Source organism: Theobroma cacao, chromosome 1 (genome assembly GCF_053813885.1).
Source record: "Theobroma cacao isolate CCN51 chromosome 1, ASM5381388v1, whole genome shotgun sequence".
NCBI lineage: Eukaryota > Viridiplantae > Streptophyta > Magnoliopsida > Malvales > Malvaceae > Theobroma > Theobroma cacao.
In genome coordinates, this window is record NC_142639.1 from 39,288,210 (window position 1) to 39,307,092 (window position 18,883).

The 18,883-nt window shown below is 37.4% G+C and overlaps 2 protein-coding genes across 3 annotated transcripts; both read right to left on the reverse strand.

Annotated features, from left to right (window-relative positions):
• Nucleotides 1–61: 61 nt before the first annotated feature.
• On the reverse strand, nt 62–5,968 carry LOC18614012 (protein ENHANCED DISEASE RESISTANCE 4-like). Of its 2 annotated transcripts, none has more exons than XM_018129029.2 (5): nt 5,044–5,968; nt 2,053–4,363; nt 1,742–1,802; nt 1,422–1,645; nt 62–514 (listed from the first exon to the last, which is right to left on the reverse strand). In XM_018129029.2, the coding sequence occupies exons 1-5, from the start codon at nt 5,156–5,158 to the stop codon at nt 460–462; spliced, it is 2,766 nt and encodes a 921-aa protein (XP_017984518.2). In that variant the 5' UTR covers nt 5,159–5,968; the 3' UTR covers nt 62–459. The 2 variants fall into 2 exon arrangements, with proteins under 2 accessions (XP_017984518.2, XP_088662749.1); XM_088806623.1 differs by lacking the exon at nt 5,044–5,968 and adding an exon at nt 4,843–4,996.
• A 7,784-nt stretch (nt 5,969–13,752) lies between these two features.
• JAR1 (Auxin-responsive GH3 family protein) lies at nt 13,753–18,666 on the reverse strand. Its single transcript, XM_018130000.2, has 5 exons — nt 18,348–18,666; nt 17,115–17,468; nt 16,911–17,012; nt 15,925–16,748; nt 13,753–14,376 (listed from the first exon to the last, which is right to left on the reverse strand). The coding sequence occupies exons 2-5, from the start codon at nt 17,405–17,407 to the stop codon at nt 13,838–13,840; spliced, it is 1,758 nt and encodes a 585-aa protein (XP_017985489.2). The 5' UTR covers nt 17,408–17,468; nt 18,348–18,666; the 3' UTR covers nt 13,753–13,837.
• Nucleotides 18,667–18,883: the final 217 nt, after the last annotated feature.

Sequence of the window (18,883 nt, forward strand, 5' to 3'; positions counted from 1 at the left end):
ACTGCACTGCTGTCGTGTTTTCTAGCTAAAGCAGACATGATGATGATGTTCACATGCTGGATTTGCCAGAATCTAACAGGAACTTGACATTCTGGTTTTGAATATTCAAGGTTGATAGCTAAGGAAAGCCAAATCTCACACGGTAAACCATGTGGCAGAATGAAAGAAAATTTACATAAATTTGCATATACAAATGCAGCAAGAGCAAGCAATAGTTCAGAATGTGCATTCTAACTACCAGAGAAAATATCAAATAAATCAGAAACCTCATTCACTAATATAGTTTCCACTTATCAAGGGCTTAAGAAACCATCCAACACTAACAAACCCAGAGGAGTAGCTAGAGAAACACCATTCAGTCCTTCCAACCGTTTTGCCAAGATGGTAATTCCTGCACTTGATTTAGATTGAATCAAAACTTTTTGTATCCATGGGATAACTCTGTGATTGTTTAATTCATCATGCAGCTGATCTTGGAGCTTTCATGCCGAAACCATGCTTCGCTTTCTCAACTCTGTTCAAAGTCATATCAACAATGCTTCAGAATATTATCCTCATTAAAGCAGTCCCAACTTGAGATACAGAAATTGTAAATAACGATCTATAATTAATAGAAAAATGAGCTCATGGTTATAATGAATACACTGAAGCAAGAAAAAAGCAATCCCTAAAAATAGTGACAGTTCCTATTATTGTTGTAGATAAAACACAGCAAGGCTATGAGACATGAAGGAGGAAAAGGTCGACGCAGGAAAGTAAGAAGCGTGGAGGGAAGGGTGCAAAGCATAGCTAAAGGTAAGAACACAGCCTGAATATATAATTCCCATATGCTTTCGCTAATCACATAGCTATCAAACATCCTTAAAACTGGACTATGTTGGAATGATGCACTAACAATTAGTAACACTCATGACAAGTAGATTTTAAAGCCATCATCCAAAAATGCTTGATTAATGTACTAATTGTACCATCATTAATGAAAAGAAGTTTTAAATGGGCGTTATAGCCATCAGCCACTATCAGAGCACAGAAAGTACATTTACTAACCTTCAGGTTGCAACATAGCCCTATTTCAGGTGTTTCACCTGGTAAAGCCCACCAACCCTATTTCTTTTCATCCTAGATATCTCAAAGCCGTGTCTTTTCCACTACACTAAGATCTCATTGGCCTCAAGGCTTACTCCAAAAGATCCAACATTCATAAAGAAAAAGAATTGTACGAGCATTATGGCTACAAAGGATTAATCCTTAAAACAGTTGAGTATATCCTTACTCATTAGCTGCAGGTAATAAATTAAAAGAAACGAGACCTATCACTTAACTAGTTATAGCAACATTTAACTACCAACCAAATACCGTGTATAAGGAGAAGAAAAAATTACAAAAATGCAAAAATGAACAGTCAGAGAAGTAGCCCTTACGTTGGGGCAAGTTTGCCAAGGCTATCTAGCTCTTCACCAGTGTCCTCATCCAGAACTCTCCCTGAAATCTCAATGATGTAAGATCTATCTCTATCAGTTGGAAGACCTCTATTAACAAGCAAATCCAAATCTTTCTGATGGAGCTCCCTCCCATTTACAAAAACACCAGTGGTCCCACCAGCACAATTTTCTGGCATCGGATAGTTAAATTCTTCGATAAATGGCTGCAAGAGTAATTAAGTTAAGAAAAATTATTGGCAAAACCAAACAACAAAAATTGCTTATCCATTAATATACAGGTAAGAATTAGTTAATCTTACAGGAATTATGCCAAGACAAGGCCCACCAAGAATACCCCAGAATCCAGCACGGAAATCATACCTGATTTAGACATGTGCAACAAAAGAATGTCAGTTACTCAAAAGCATGAGAAACTGCAAGCCCAAAAAGCATATAGATTATAGTAAGATCAAGCAATATCAGGATTAGATTCATTTATCTGGTCCAATTACCAGAATCATTTGTAAATCTATTCCTTTATATGGGAATGCACACATCCATCAAGAGAGCCATTAAAAACCAGTAAAAGTCATACCACAGCAGATGAGAAAGAATATTAATGTAGCCGTACCAATACTGTCCAGGGTGAATTGGTCCAGCCATCTTTTCAGCCTTTTTAACCACACGTTCAGGTATGGGATGCCCGTTAACTGAAATATTGCTTTTTCCACGTTCCTCTGTTTGATTAGATCTCGAAAAATCCTTAAAACTCCTTTTAATAATATTTGCAAAAAATGATTCACCTCCTTTTGTCATTTTCAGTTGATCATCTTCTCTGGTTGCATCCCCTGAATCTTGAGAAATACCAGTATTGGAGTAGTCATTGAAAGACACCTCCATCTCAGTAGGTAATGATGCTTCTTTTAAAGAATTTTGTCTTGTGGTAGCCTTGTTTGACATAACTTTCTCTTGATCAGAGCGACTACTCCGATTTCCCTTCCCAAATCGGTTGACTGCACGATTGTTAGAAGAGTAATCAAAGTGCTCTTGAAGAGGTGAGCCTGCAGGTGGAGGAGACAAAGTGGGTTTGATTGGCTGCTCAACAGAATTCACTTCATCTCTTGAAGCAATTAAAACATCTGGACTGTTTTCGTCCTCAGAGGTGCTTGGAGATGAAGAATGAAAGTTCTGCAATTCCTGGGGTCTGACTGAGTTCAAAGCCTGGCCCATTGACAAGGCAACAGGTTCTCTGTCCATTGACTGAAAGTCATAACCTGAATGATCATAATCATCAGAAGAGAAGTTAGCAATCCGGTTCACACGGCCACGGAAATGTGAGGAATTATCATTCACAACTTCATTAGAGCTATCATCAACCTCCACAGAAATTCCCTTTGTTTCTGCATGATCACAAAGAACAAGTTTCTTGTTTACGACGGTAAAGTTTATTACAGTAGAACAGGCTCCACAGCGCAATTTATGTTCATTTTTCACTATGAGCTGCAGTTTCCTGGGCATTTGTAGTAGCTCAAAGCAATTATAACAAGTTATAAATGGAGCACCGCCAGCTATAGGACGAAAATGGCGGCCACCACTGGCTAACACCACCCTCTGGGGACGGCACCGAACAAAACCACCTATTTCAGTGTTAATATCACTGGGCCATCTAGCATGCACTTGTGTACCACGTACATTTAACGGAGGAGGCATCGTAGTCCTGGAGTTATGGAAATGCGAACCAAAAGTCCCAGGGTTCTCAATATGGTACATTGGATTGCTAGGGACATCAGGGAATCTTTTATTACCAAATGCACTGGGAGGAACAGGTGCTGGAACCCGCCGATGTTTCTCATAACAATGAAAACAAGAACAAGAAGCATGGTGCAAGACAGAACTTTGGGGATATGACATAAATGGGTCATGATTATTTTCAATGTACTGTCCAGAAAAGTATGTGTGAGGCGGCTGTTGTTGGTATTCTCCAGGCAACTGGTGGGGAGCTCTCCCAAGAATTTGGGGTCCAAAAGGATCTCCATATGGAGGAATATGATTTGGATTATGCATTGGAGGATACAACCCATGCCGAGTCATATCATGCCCAACAGGATAAGAGAAGGGTTCTGGGAAATGACTAAAATAAGAGGGTCCTGCTCCTGCAGCACGTTTATCAGGTCCATAGAAAGGCATTGAGGCATTGCGTGATCCAGAAGAAACATTTGGAAACCAGGTATCAGCACCACCATGAGGCTCTGGAGGAACAACTCTCCCATCAAGTGGAACCTTCTCGTTTGGTTTTTCAACCACATCACAAGAGCGACTAAGTTGCTCCTTTAGCTCATCTAGCTTCCTCAGAAGCTCAGCTCGATCTTGTTCAAGCTGAATTCTACTAGGGCCATCCTGGTCAGTTCGATTCCGCAATGGTTCGCTATAACCATAAGAGGAATCCAAATTATGGTTTGATGGGCCTTCATCTGGATTGTTTGAAGTTGAAAGTCGCACACCTTCTACAACCACTCTTGGAATTCTCTGAGACTCCTCCATCTCTTCTTGCTTCCTAGATTGCCAATCTGATTTATGTCCCAGTCCTTGCGATCCACCAGTATATCCAAAATTCGAATCCAAATCCTCCTGTCGCCTTCCAATAGCATTTACTATTTCATCCTTATTTCTGCTAACATCATTACCATTCTCAACAGACCATTTATCACCAGCAACCTTAGACTCAGTCCTACTTCTGTCAGCGCAATCAACATCATTCTTCTCGGGATCCTTTTGATCACACATCAAAGAGCCAGCACTCGATTTAACATCTGTATCAGAGGCATCACTCGAGTCTACTATTCCTTTCTCTGAGGAAATTTGGGATTTGGTAGAAACTCCTCCAAGCCTGTCCTCTTCCGACTTCTCTGAGAAGGTATCTGCTTCACGATTCCTAACTTTTGCTGTTAAACATAAAATTTTCCACTATCAAAATTTAGAAGAACTATAAATTTAAGGAAGAAATTCTGTTTATCTAATCACAAGGTACCCAGACCAAAAGGTTCAGAAAACAACAAGAAACTGAAATCTGTAGCCTTAAATTATATTTCGTACGGTTTCATTTGATTTTCAACAAAATTAAACCAGAGAGTTCTGTACTTCTGTTATAACACTTGTATACCTTTATGACCATCTTGGAATCTATCTTGTGAAAACGATGAGGCTTTAGTCATCTCAATTCTTTCCTTTTCTTATCATTATGGTGGGTTTAATCCAGAATGAAATTGAGGGTAATATAGCACGAAGTGAATGAAAAGAACAAAAACCCAACTTTAAATTTTCCAAGAATGCACCTTGTCATTGTTGATAAATACAATAGAAATAACTAATAATTGGATTCTAATAAGTTTTCATTATCAAAAACACCAACTAAAACCCTTACCTTGGCTGTGCCTAAACCTTCAATTTAACCAACTGGTTCGAGTTACGACATTTATAGAAACAACATGTTAACAGATCAAAGGCTCAATCACGTTTCTCTCTCTTGTCTTCAACAACTTTCTCATCAAACAAACTACTACAACTAGGAGAAGAGAAGAGAGAGAGAGAGAGAGAGAGAGGAGAGAAGAGATAGGACGGGTACCTCGAAGAACAGCACCGCAACCACCACACTGGTAAACAGAATAATCAGCAAGCTCTGGAAGAAGGTTTTCACACTTTGGACACCGAACCAACCTTACTTTGGTTGACTCGGCCATTTTTGAGTCATTCAACGCCCTACCCAGGGATAAAACAAAGATGTCACACCAGAAAAAATAAATAATTAACCTTCCAATTTTTTTTTTAAGGAGCTTAAAAATCCCCCAATACTATTCCAACAACTATCACTATCGTACTCGTTTTATTAAAACGAAAAAAACAATCTTTTTAAGCAAAGTGTGGGAACCTAGAAACCAAGACCTAACAAAGAGAAAGGGAAGGGAAGTCATAAGCAGAATTCAGGTTCTTAGTTTTCTCAGAGACGAAACGGTTGAAATGAAGGTATGCCCAACATTGGTTAAGACAATTTAGCTGGGAAAACACAAAGAGGTAACCTAGAATTTGTGGAAACACTCTGAAAATTCCAGTAGAAAAACAGAATAGCTTGTGTTCCCTGAGAAATCTGATTTTATACTCTGCTCTACTTTGTTCCACTTCGGGGAGAGAGAAAAAAGAACAATATAGAAAGAGAGAAAGGCAGAGACAGAGAAACCGAGCTCACAGGACCGAATTCCAATGTTGCAGGCGAAGGAAAGAGAGAAAAGCAGAAAACCACATTAAACGCAGTCGTCTCACTGCTAAAACGATCATCCCCCCAACGAATGAACGACATCGTGTTGAACCCCACTTGTGGAATCATCGACTTTTTCCCTACTTTACTCTTTTTCACCTAGGTAGTAATTTTATACATTAAATATTTTCTGTTCTTCCCGCACTTTATTCGGTCCAACAAATTGCTTTATTTGGGTTCCTTGTTTGCGACCGCTGAGAGAAAAGCAGAGTTTTGGCCGTTGTAAAAAGAAGTGAAAGGAAAAGAGTAAGGTGCCTGCCTGCGTGGAAAATGGAAAATCTCTTCCATCCCTGACACCACTCTTTAATCACTCTTTCCCTTCTTTTTCTTTTATTAGCATTTGGGAAGTGAAAGTGAATATCATCTGGTGCCCCACAGCTCACCCAACTTCCCATGTGGTCCCACTCTCCCTATTATTATTACCTACTTTTGTCTTATGCATCAACGTTGCACGTTTCTCATTGCATACTTTCCTCATCAAGCTCTTATAGTTTTTTTACCCTGGCCTCATATTTTGTGTACTACCCTGTAAATGTTGTATGCTATAACTATGATTATGGATATTATGAGGGAGTGGGGGCTTGGGATTTGGGGGATGATTGTTTTCCTCTTTTGATTTTGCTGTGCCTGTGAGAAATAAGTGGAGGGAGAGCGGAGTCGGCTTGGAAAATGGGACTGTCGGGAAGGTTTGACCTAAAAGCAGGATGGTATGGTGGGTGGGGGTTTTAACTTTAAGTTAGGTTTACATTTAAATCAATGAATCATCAAGTGGGCTTAAGAATTTATATCCAACCTGGCAAAATTAATGAAGAAAATGCATCCAAACTCTTGCTCCCTTTCCTTTGTATTTCTTGTGTGAAGGCTTTAATTTGGATTATGTAAATGGTAAGTCGTTTATTGATAATTAATTACTAAAGATTTCAATTTAGTCTAAATAAAAGAAATGCAAGTCTAGCTTTATTTCTTTAAAGAGTTCAACCGTCATCTATTCTCATATTTAAAAAAAAAAAAAAAAAGAAATTCCAATCATATTCTTTAAATAAAAAATTATATATTAATTAATAAATTAAATATTTAAATGTCGAATTGAACAATTCTAATCAATTATAATATTTTTTTATAAAAATGGGTGAAATTTTTTTTAGACGCAAAGTTCATTAATTAGTGGGAGCATTCTACACGTTTAAAAAACATATAAACCCTACATCAGGAACAAAATAATGACCACAATTAGAGTGGTTGTTTTCCAAATTCCATTAGCAACCGCTATCAGTCTTCCTTTCGCTTTAAGATTGTGGTTGCCACTGTTGTTTTGTTCGAAGGGGACGTAAAACAAATAATTCTTGGGCGAGGTAAGTGTATTATTGTCACCGGGGGGCGGGTTACCATTATGATGCTCTTTTTTTTTTTTTGACTTGCTCACATGCTATTTCGATAATTCTCTGTTTTTTAGCAAATTTATTTATTTATTTATTTATTTATTTATAAAAGAACAGTTTAGCAGTTAAACTTTAAAATTTTAATTTGAAGCTATCGGTTTCAATCATGCAATAAATGAGATTAAATTCATGAAATTAAAAAGTACGTACAAATAAAAATAGCAATAAAATAATGAATCCAGGGAGCATCCAAGGCATTATACTAGTAGTCTTAAGTCTTCCTATATACATTAAGAATGAAAGGGGCCCATGTATGTGCGTATATGTAGTGTGTGAGAGAGAGAGTTGGCCTCTCTCAAGCAAGGGGGGGAATTGAATCCAGTAGCTCTAAGAGTTATCCACCGTGTCCTGAGAATTTCCTTGGAATTTGATGAAGAAAGCAACCCATCAGAGAGCTGCTGGTGGTGACATTGATCTCAGCATGAATGACGCATTACGGTGTGTTGACTCCAATCGACCAGTACAGACGGCAGATGAAGAGACAACCTCTGACCCATTTGGTTTACTATAAAAAAAATCAAACATTTGAATATGTCCTGAAATATGAGGATGTTGATCTTTCTTGTAATAAATTAAATGAACCGAGTTGATATTAGATTAAAATTTTGGTTGACACTTCAACTGAAGAGACATGTGGAGAACACTTTGCTTGATTTGATTATTTCTTACAGAAAATGCAACCGCGGGGACTATTCGTTCAAATTGCTATACATGAATACGACTTCAAATTGAAGTTTAGGAAGTTGAAGGTTTATTATTCTATCCTGGCAGGGGGGAAAGGGTATTGCAAATTCATGTAAAGAAATTTGAAAGAACTTTCTTGGTCAAAGAGGGGTTGCTTATTTCTAGTATCTTTAGGATGAAGTCAATGACATTTCATTTCATATAATTTCTAAGCTCTAGCGATACGTGGGTCATGACACAGATAGCTTTGAGGTACAGGATCAACAGAAAAGAAAAGGGTATCAGCTCGTCAAATTGAAGCTTAAATAAAGAGTCCCCATACCTGGCTAGCAGTTTTTCAAGGACAACTTGACTAAATGGGTACACTTTATTCGGAAGGGAATGAGGAAAGATGCCAAGATGGTCCCAAATTGGTTAAACTCAAATGTTTTGTATGGATTACCCAAAACTGAATTCCTTTGGCAGTTTGGAGTTGCAGTTTATCTTCATCTCTGTTCTGTTTAAGCTAAAAACTGGTACACCGTTTCTGCTGCATTGCAGGACCCAAACCAGACAACGAGGCCCATGATCAGGAACTTGAAAGTGACGCTTTTGGTCACCAGGCCCAATGTGGAAGCAAGTGAAAATGCTATAAGCTGTACTCACTAAATCGTAGACTGTCATGGGAAAGCCTTCGGTTTTTTTATGAAAGACTGATGTATTGTCCAGGGCTGGCCTAAACCAGCGTGTTAAATCTTTCTCTGACCCAAAGCTGGGAAGAGAAAAATCAGAAATGAAATGATTAATGCACAAACAAGTGTACATATTCCAAAATAATGCATTAAAAACTATTGACTGGTGAATTCTGCATTTAAGTGCCTGCGTGATTATTTTTTTGACCAGATTCATTCTCTACTTTTTATTGTTTAACATTTTGGTTGGGGCCTCCTGAGTCCTGACATCCACTCTTTAACAATTAAATCGGTGGAGGTGGGGTGATTTTGTTCTTGTTATTCGAGCTGAGAAAATAAGGATCTCACTGCTGTTAGCCCAAATCAATAGCGGGCTGGATCAAGATTGTAAACTAATTGTGCTTTCAAATTCAAGGTTTACTTCGGACGTAGCCCATGATTGTCTCGTTTGAATTTTTGTCTTCGTCAGTCAGCTTGGGCTTCAGTCTAAAATTTGCAGTATTGATTATTGTCACACGATTGGGCTACGCCAGAGCCAACTTTGCTCGGTCATTGTTCATATCAGGGGATTGAAGGATTACGACTGTTGGTTCAGGTTCTGTCATGTTCGTCATGAACAAAATCGAGTTCCAAAATGTTCAACAATGTCTGATTGAGCTTCTTTCCTCCGTCTTTAGAACTTTATCCAGTTGAATTCTTAAATTTGGTTTGTTCCATGACGTTTGTTCATAAAGAAACCAAACTTTACTCGGTCTTAAGTCCACAAGCTAGACCACGGTCACCAACTTTTATGAAGTCAGAAACACTTTCAAGTCAAGTGAGAGTTGCCTTTCTGTTTGGTTAGCTGCTTTACTGTTTGAACTAGTTGACTTGACACCCACATTACACATGGGGTACCATCCTCATTGGGAATACACTGTCTCAACTTGTCCAAAGAAATTTTATCAAGAGAAAATTTCTTAAGAATCAAAAAGAGAAAAGATCAAGAAATTGTTCACCAGTTGTCATAGGCCTATTAAGTTATAACAACCTATAAAAGGTTTTTTTTTGTTGAGAAAAGAGGACGTGTTGCAATGATTGAAGCGAAATGCATTAGAGGTATAAGAGAGAAAAATTAGAGCAATTCTTGAAACGTACCTACCTTGATGGCAAGTTATCAGGAATAAAAAAGAAATGAGGAAAGCAATGGAATAGATGGAAAAGGTTGAGTAGAGAGAGAATTTGGGAGTGCTTTAAGAGTGTTTTTAGAATAATTTGACAGAGTTTTTGTTAAGTTCTAATTGTCCTCTTCTCTTTCCAGACTCCCATATTTATACTAGATAGCAACACTTTTGTGAAAACAGTTAAAAAAACACATTTAATCATAAGAAAACATGTACGTCGAGGGAGAATATATTAAACAATAACTTACTATATGTTAAGTTTAATCATAGGAGAATATGCTAGTTATGGAAGACCACGTTAAAGAATATAATATTAGGGTAAAACACATATACTTAAAAAAAAAAGATTAAAAAGAGTCTTTTTAATTATCTCCATATCTAAACAGTTAAACTCTCTAAAATATCTTAAATGTAAAAATAACTCATGAACCCTATCACTCATTTTGAGTTATTTTTACTTTCTCGTATAAATAGTTGTTCTATGCTTATTCTTAGATATTTTCGCAATTGAAATAATTTTGAGTAATTTCACGCTCAGAACACCCCATCTGCATTTCCACGCTTGGAATATCTTTAGCCACTTCTGCGTTCGAAATGCCCTTTAAGTACTTCCAAGCGTAAAACATATCTAATATAAGTTTTCTGTGACACAATACTTCACAAAATAATAATTAACCAAAATTAAATATCCAGACAACCAAAAGTATAATAAGTTTCATATTGGCCATAACAAGCGATGGGACAACAAGCTCATCCAGCTCCAAATTAATCCGAACCCCCCACTAATGAATGATGGAGACACTGCACGATCCAATTTCAAAATTATGAGAGACATATTTCCATAAACTAAATTGGTAATTAAAATTGTTGTAAGTCTGGTTTGTTCTCTACGAGACAGGGGGCTCTTCATCATCATCAAACATCATTTCTTCCCCAACGCCTCCAACATCCAAACAAAAGGAAAACGAAATGAAAAGAAAGGACGAAATAAGGTTTTGTTTTGTTTTCCATGGCCCAACTCGAAATAAATCAGACCTGTATAACTTGGTTGCCTGGCGCTTACAAATTTGGCATTTATGAGCTACTATTTTATAATCAATAGGCTGACATGTCTGCTCATCCGCGAGTGGGACAGGAAATTGAACAGCGAATCCTCACCCAGATTCTCTAATTTCCCACGCCAGAAATCACTACCAATTGGATCATCTAAAAATCATTGCTTTTTCAACGTACAACTGTCCCTGCATGTTATTAAGTTAGGAAATGGAGGCAAGCTTATTGTTGGGATGTCAAATCTGATATAAGGAGGGGGAGTTGGTGGTTATAAGAGACAATGGAGATATTGTGAAGAAGACTTCTTCATGTTTTATATGATAGATAAATACAGGAGTATAATTCTGAATATGGGAAAGAATTCCACTTGAGATATACAGTTGAAATATCATTATTGAAAACCAAAAATCAAGAAAAGCAGCAATGAACAAGAAACATAATTTCCCAGGCATTGAATTTACCTGTTAATCTGGTATATTCTTTTGTATATCTACTTCTTGGAAAAACCAGCTCCATTGCAAAAGCATGACAGTCCTTTTCTCAACATTTTAGGCTTATCTCTCCCTTGTCCAAAACTTCTCCTCTTCCAAAACTTACTCCCCACGAATTTTCCAAAGCTGCTCAATAGAGAAAAAGATTCCTTGGCTCCTACAACGCTGGTGGAATCAGAACTGGTGGCAGGGGTGACATCCGACGGATGAGAAAATCTGGTGGTCTGCCTCATTGCTCCGCCCAGAGATGGCAGTTTCATTAGATTCCGCTCGATTAGATGACTGAGCGTCACCAATTCATATGAATCATATAAAGGGCTGCCACAATCCCATACAGCAAATGCTGCTGCATCTTCATTTTCTTCTTTGGTTTCAGATAATCTTTTCATTTGAGCCCGAAAAACTGCTGGAGTTTATCAGATTGGTTGAAGAAGAGTTTTTCCAATGCAGATTGACAAACAGATTTTTACCTATGTATTATATCCATATAAAGAGATTCTCGAGTTATATGAAATTTAAACTTAAGCTGGCCTGTCCCGTTTTGATGGGGGCATTCTTTCTTTGCAATGTGGAAAATATGAAGCTTGCTTTTCCTTAATTATCCCTGATAAGTGAGTTGAATGTCTAAATTTGTAGATTATTTAGACAATTATTGTCTTTTAATAATATCCTGAGTAGGTGACCCTTGTACCCTAAAACCAAGATGAATGGCAAGAGTGGAAAAAAAGAAATAAAAGGGAAATAGTTGTCCCAAGTTCGGTGAAGATAATGACAGATCTGCTCATTAAAAAATGGCTCTCCAGGTTAAGCAATCAGGATTATGGCATCAGACAAACTATGCATTCAAAACCACACCGTCTTAAGCATAATTTGCACTTTAGGAATGCATTTAACAAATTTAATTGCAGTAACATGGGTTCTCTTCATCATCCCTCCCACAATAATTGATCGGTATATCTGATTATCTCCTTATTTGTTTTTGAAGCAATAGCACTGCAATCCTCATTTGATAGGTCCCTATGACAGCTGGTTTAACAGTTCTAAGATTAAGATGAACACAGAAAATTTCCAACTTTTGAAGGAAAAATAAAGGCAAAAAGGTGGGCATTGATCATCTGTCAACATTTCTCGACACGATAAAAGAGAACTTTTGTGTTGCAGTCTTCTTCAAATAATATATATATATATATATATATATATATATATGTAAGTACTTATCGAAGTTCATTTTATTGGATAAATGCCAAGTACCAGACACTTACAGAGAACAAGAACGAAACAGTGAAGAATGGCACGGAGTACTGCTCGTCTGCTGTTCCTGATCTTGAAATATTGTCGGTGAGGGACTAAAGCCTAAAGCACCTCTCTTGTTTAAAATTTCTAGTATAATTGATTTTTGTACTCTGACACCGCTAAAAACCAAAGAGAACACGTATATTCTTTCAAGACAACCAGGTATTGGTCTTAACTCGTGTCGAAGGAAGATGAACATAAGGTAAAGAATCCAAAATACCCGAATCGTTGTTGTGTTTTTGTTGGCTTTGTATTCTGTGTTTTTTTCCCCTTCAGGCAATGGGGAGTCTTAGTATTTCTTTTTTCTTTAGAGAAAGAACAGAAAAAAGAACAATTGGATCTTTTTTGTTGATAATGATTTAGACCATTCGGGAGAAACTATCAAACTTTCTAGACTAGGTTTTCCACGCCTACAAAAAGCAATCCACCACCTTAAAACCTTCCAATCCACTTTAAAAGTGATTAGAAACTCAAAAGAAAGTTTCCTCCCATTTTTCTTTTTCTTTTGAATCCCCACCAATCGTGAAGATGGAAAGCTTTTCAAGAATCGGATTTGAACAAAAGCAAAAAGGAAAAAAGAAGCTTGGCCAGGCCAAGTAGAGGACAAAAGATAGAGGTGGTGATCTGAATTGACAAATGGATGTTCCCATGGTGTTTCCACAGTGATTTATTACTATACTTGAATAAGATTACATCAATTGTAGACAATTATTGACATCACGAAAGCCGTTTAATATTATACAATTTGTCGAGCAAATGCAAAGATAAGATTGTGGAATCGAGCTCATTTTTGGACAGGTTTGGGTTGGATTTTTTTTATTTTTTTATTTTTTCCTTTTCTGGCTGAGTGTGTCTCCTCTCAGAGAGGTCGATCCACTTTCATGTGGTCCTACTTCATCGTGTCCATAAAACAAAATGGAATTCAACCAATATCTTAAGCGAACATCTTACCTACTGCACAACATTTCATGTGGTTGGATTCGTAAGTTAGTTTAGCCTTTGTCAAATCTTGCTTACATGTAGGTTTTGCCGGAAAGGCAAGAGAGAGAGTTTTTGGTGATAAAAAAATGGGCCACACCGACCACCAAGCCCAAAAAGTCAACGGTAGCCCCTCTCTGACAAAGCCCAGAGATGCTGTGGACTGAAGTGAAATCCCCCAAACTCTTTGCCACTAGGTAGATGAAATGATTTAGCAAATTCAGTATTCAAAAGATAGAGGTGGTTAAGATTTAAGCCAATAAAAACCTTTGATTTATTATTTATGATATGAGAACTGATGAGAAAATTACTTTTCCCGCATATTTAACTAGGAACTAGAAAGCAGTACTGAAATAGCTCTTGGCGACATTGCCGCACAAGATTTGCAGCACTTTATTGTTTGTAGGCCCCACGCATCGTGGCGTTTTGAACTGACTAAGAGCAGCTCCTAATCCTAGGTAATGATCAAGAATCTTCTGGAAAGTTCCCCTCCAAACAACTCGGAGTTCAAGAGGCCCAATGGCATTGACCTTGCGGGAACTGATATAGCCTGCATCAACAAAAGAACGATCCAGACAATTGCAGCATTCTTTCAGGACCTCATCGCTCACTTCGCCACTAATTTCCCAAAAGATCACATAGTGACCGGGGTCGGTTGACACATCCACATGACTAGAGAAATCAACAACTTCCATCTTTTCTCCAGCAATTAACTTGGCTGCTTCCTCCACGGCGAGCTGCAAATCTTTCTCGGTGTTCTTGTCGATGTTTATGGTGAGCATCAGGTTTCTTCTGCAGACAAATTTCAGTTCCGGGGTTGAGTTATGGAAGCCCATAACCTTGACCACATCCCCTAGCCTATACCTGTACAAACCTGCGCTTAACAGTTTCAGAAGGGTATTAAAGGATTGAACTAGTTTTTAAAGTCAGCACAAGAAAATTCCAACTAAGAACTTCGAGGTAAGTAGGTGTGAATGTGTGCTTGCAATTTTTCCAAGTGAGAAGAAAGGACAACCAACAAATTAAACTAACATGCCAATGTTTCAAAGAGCTCAATTATTAATATGCTAGACATTATACATAATAAATACAGAGAAATATGACTAGTGCAATGTTTTGAAGGAAGGGGGGAAAAAGGGGTAGACAGGGTCTATTTCCAGAAAAAGACAATTTCAATGGCAACCACTTGCTGACCAGGATTCGGTTGCCAATGACTAAACTACAAGAAGTTTTCCACTAAACATCTTTTAATATTACTTATTATATTATATCTATGTGTGATAGGCATGACCATTTAAATTATTACATAACCAAAGGCAGTTTGTTTTACATAATCCTCAACTTTTCCAGCACGCTACACAAAAACCTAAGACATAAAACGGCCCCAAAGGCATCAATCTTCTCCTAGTTTGTCTTCTATAATGATTTTTATTCTTAAAAAAAGCTGATTATAAAAATATCAATCATAATATTTTAACACAGTCCATTGACAAAAAAACCCATCCCATCCTTTTCATAGTACATCATAGTTTAGCGAATAAGTCTATCTTTATTATCTCAAAGACCTCACTATAATCTAAGAAACCATTGACCTCTTCCTTTGCGTCATTTATGCCTAAGACTAAGCCTACTCTTTCTTCCTGGGGACAAGGCAGCAACTAACTCATCAGACTACCCGGAAAGACTTTATATAAAAGACTTCAAAAAGGGGAAATCAATAAACAAAAAGTATATTCAGAGCATGTAAATATGATGAAGAACGAGTGATAACAAGAAAACTAAAAAAAGATACCAGATAGTACTATTTTACTTAAAAAAAATTGGATAAAAGTAAATATATATAAATAAATAAACATATAAAGATATGATGCATCAGACGTGTCTCCTCTAAGAAGATTATCTCTACAACTAGGAAACAAAAGTACCAAATTCTTAATTCAGAAGTTTGGAGCAACGATATATATGGCAGAGAACACATGGGTCTTCTTGAGAAGGGAACTTCTGTTTCCAAATTTTGTGCCAAAAGAAGATAACATTAAAGAAAAATCTGGATGTATAGAAGCATACAGCAAAGAGCGACAACAATAAGCCAATTTATTCATGACACTGCAGCAAATCAAATAAAGTCGGTAAAAAAAAAAAAAAACATAAACTATGGAAAGGAGCAACTAGAAAAAAACTTGTTCTCCCTATCTCCTACATGGCTACACCCACATGAAGAGCATTTATGTCATGGTTGGGTCATTGCATTGACAAATAAATAAATTAGAAGTTGCAGACACTGCAACGTGCAATGTTCATCTGAACGTGGTTGAGACATGGAGTAGAAATGGAGATTACAGACTGTTTGGGAAATCTCCACAATCTTATAAAGTAATTGTAACAGAAAATCGTTTCTGATTTGTAAGAAAAAAATGTGTACCTGCAAAACTGGTCATAATAATCTCATACTCTTCGCCAACCTTAACTTCAGTCAGACCCACTGGCTTGGGCTCGGCAGAGAGGAAAGAAGCATTAACTTTGTCTTGCACATGCTCCTCAACGTTCTCATTCAGAGGGATGAATTCAAAATACCCAATATTAGGAAGCACAGCATAAGAAGCCGACTCAGGAGGCAGGTTTGGATTGATATTGGCCCCAATCCACCCTTCTGAAGAACCATAATCAGCACTTAAAAGAGGCAAATCCCCTGCATAATGCCTTAACTTTTTCAAATAAGGCTCCATGGACCCAGTCATGATTCCATAGATGTATTTCACATTAGGGAAAAGCTCCGGTATCAATCCATACCAATTACTTAGTGCTGTACATTTCTTATGAATCAAATCAGCCAATTCAGGATTTGGCTTCAGCAATTTGGCCATAGCTGATCGGACAGAGGGAAAAGTGATCCTGCTAGAGAGGATCCCTTCTCTTATATCAGCACAAAGCTCTTCCCAAACTTGTTCAAAAGTTCGAAAGGCAAGAACAATGCTATGGGCAAACGTAGAGGAAACCAACTGAATTTCCTCACGGAAAATCAGCCCACATAAAAGATGGCAATACAAAGATTGGTGGAAATCAGGACCAAATATCACCTCATCAGGGCTGCAACACTGAGATTGGATTGCTTGCATCGCATTTTTAAACTGCGAATTGCGAAAGACATTGGTAGTTGCAGTTCCAGCAAACAAACCCCCTTTGGTTTTACTCTGCTTGCTACTGTAAATGAACTGCAAAGCCTTCCCCTTCCCAACAGGGAATTCTCTGTGTATCCAAGAAAATTATTAAGTTGGAATATCACGTGTTTGAAAACTGGTTAAGATACAACTAAAAGTAAAGGTGTGGACAAGAAAAAAATCGATACGGAGCATTACAAACTTGGTAAAAAAGGTAGTAAAAATAAAATTAGTATATTCAATTAAATACCTGTTTCTAAAAGCATAAGAGGTACGGTAAATCTGCAAAGTGGTTTCCATCAATTCATCATTGAAAGGCACAAACTTGGGCTTTCCTTGAGTAGTGCCAGAGCTGCAAATTGCAATAAAAAGGAATGTATTTACAATAATTTAGCTCCCAATTTTGAAAAATTAAATAGTAGCAAACAAAATAAAAGTAGAAGAAAACAAAAACCTGAGAGATATGGTGGTTATTGGTTTTCCAGTGAGAATCGGGGAAGAATCACCATCAGTGATTCTTTGAATATAAGGCTCCAAGTCCTTGTGAGTAACGAGAGGAACACAAGCCTTGAAGCTCTCGGGATCAGTTCTTCCATTCAGGCCGAGATTCTGCAAATACTCAGCGCATGCGTTTTCTTCTAAAATCTTCTTTAAAGTCTCCCTTTGAACGCTCCCAGCATCTTTGGTCATCGCTTCGAACTCTTCAATCACTATTTCAACGTCAAGAATTTCCATCTTTTCTAACATCGTCGTTGAAACCACAACCAACGAGAAGATAAGGAAACGAAATGAAATGATCACTGTTTCGCTGTTATTTAGAAGAAAAAAATAGTTATAATAGTGGAAAAAAGCTGACTTGAAAGGATAGGAAAAGCAAAATACTATCGTCTTCTCAAAAAATGAAAAACAAAATCGTTACAAATAAAGTTTTTTTCTCTCTCTCTGTGTGTCGCCAAACAGGAGCCAAATGGAGTTTTTTCTTTGGTATAGATAAGTGCAAGAAGAAGAAATCAATTCAAGTAAAAGAAAGACTGCTACCATAAAATCATGTTAAAAAAAAAGTCAAAAAGAAGGAAAAAATGGAAAAACAAAAACAAAAAAAAAAAGGAAGGATCATTTAGAAACAAGCTTTCTCTGATCACGAGTAATCCGGGAAAACGAAGATGATAATTGCAACTTTGCGAAGCTTTCATTTTCTTTGACGGATAGTCAACTTAGTCAACTATCAAGAAGTTTACCGGAAAGTGTAAATCTTCCTCTAGAAAGTAGAGATTTAAAACTTTGGAAATTAAAATTGAAAGGCCAAAAAATGGCAAAAGTAATGGAATTGAAGTCCGAAACAACAGTAAACTGAGGAAATCACAGAAATTAACAAATTATCAGGTAAATAAAATAAAATAAAATTTCAACTTCACATCCTGCTATAAAACTTGAAAACTCAAATGAGAAAAAGAACAAAATTAACAAAAGAAATCCAAAGAGAATCAAATTACCGGCAAAAGGTGACGTTAGGGAAGTCAACAACCCAAAAAAAAAGGAATTTTCAATAAAGCAGAAAGAGAGAGAGAGAGAGAGAGAATAAAACAGAATCAGACTGTGTAAAGAAAGTAAGTAGGTATCTGGATTAACTGCAGCGTGAAATTCAGTGAAGGTATTTTCAGAGGAAGAGAGAAAAAAGGCCAGTTACCTGAAGAAGCTCAGTCTTTTCTGTTCTAACTAAAACAGAGAGAGTTACAATGAGGAAGCTGGTTTATCAGTCAGAAGTATCAACGTGAACGAATTTTTATAGGGCGAGGAAAAAGAAAAGAGGTTTGGTGAAAGACGTTACAATTTTTGTTCTTTCACCGTTTCCGATGCTTTCTTTTCCTTTCTTCCTCTCACTACTTCTCTGCAAATAAAACCGAAAAGATTTTATTGCAGGAGAGAAAGAGGGTGGGGGGTTGGGGACTGGGTGCAAAGGCAAAGTGCTTTGAGTTTGATTTGGCGATGGTGGATTGAGAGATGGAGAGAAGATTCTTCAGCTCGCATTTTATAGGCGTTACCAAATGCCGTCCACATTTTTTCCAAATTTGCAACTTTTAATCCCCATTCTACCCTCAGTCAAACGTGAGAATTCCGCACATACCAGCCCGTGTGAAACTGTCGGATTGCGGAATTACCTTGTGGACCTGGGTTGTAGTGAGAATTGCCTAATGTTTCAGTAATAATTGGGTCAACGTAAAG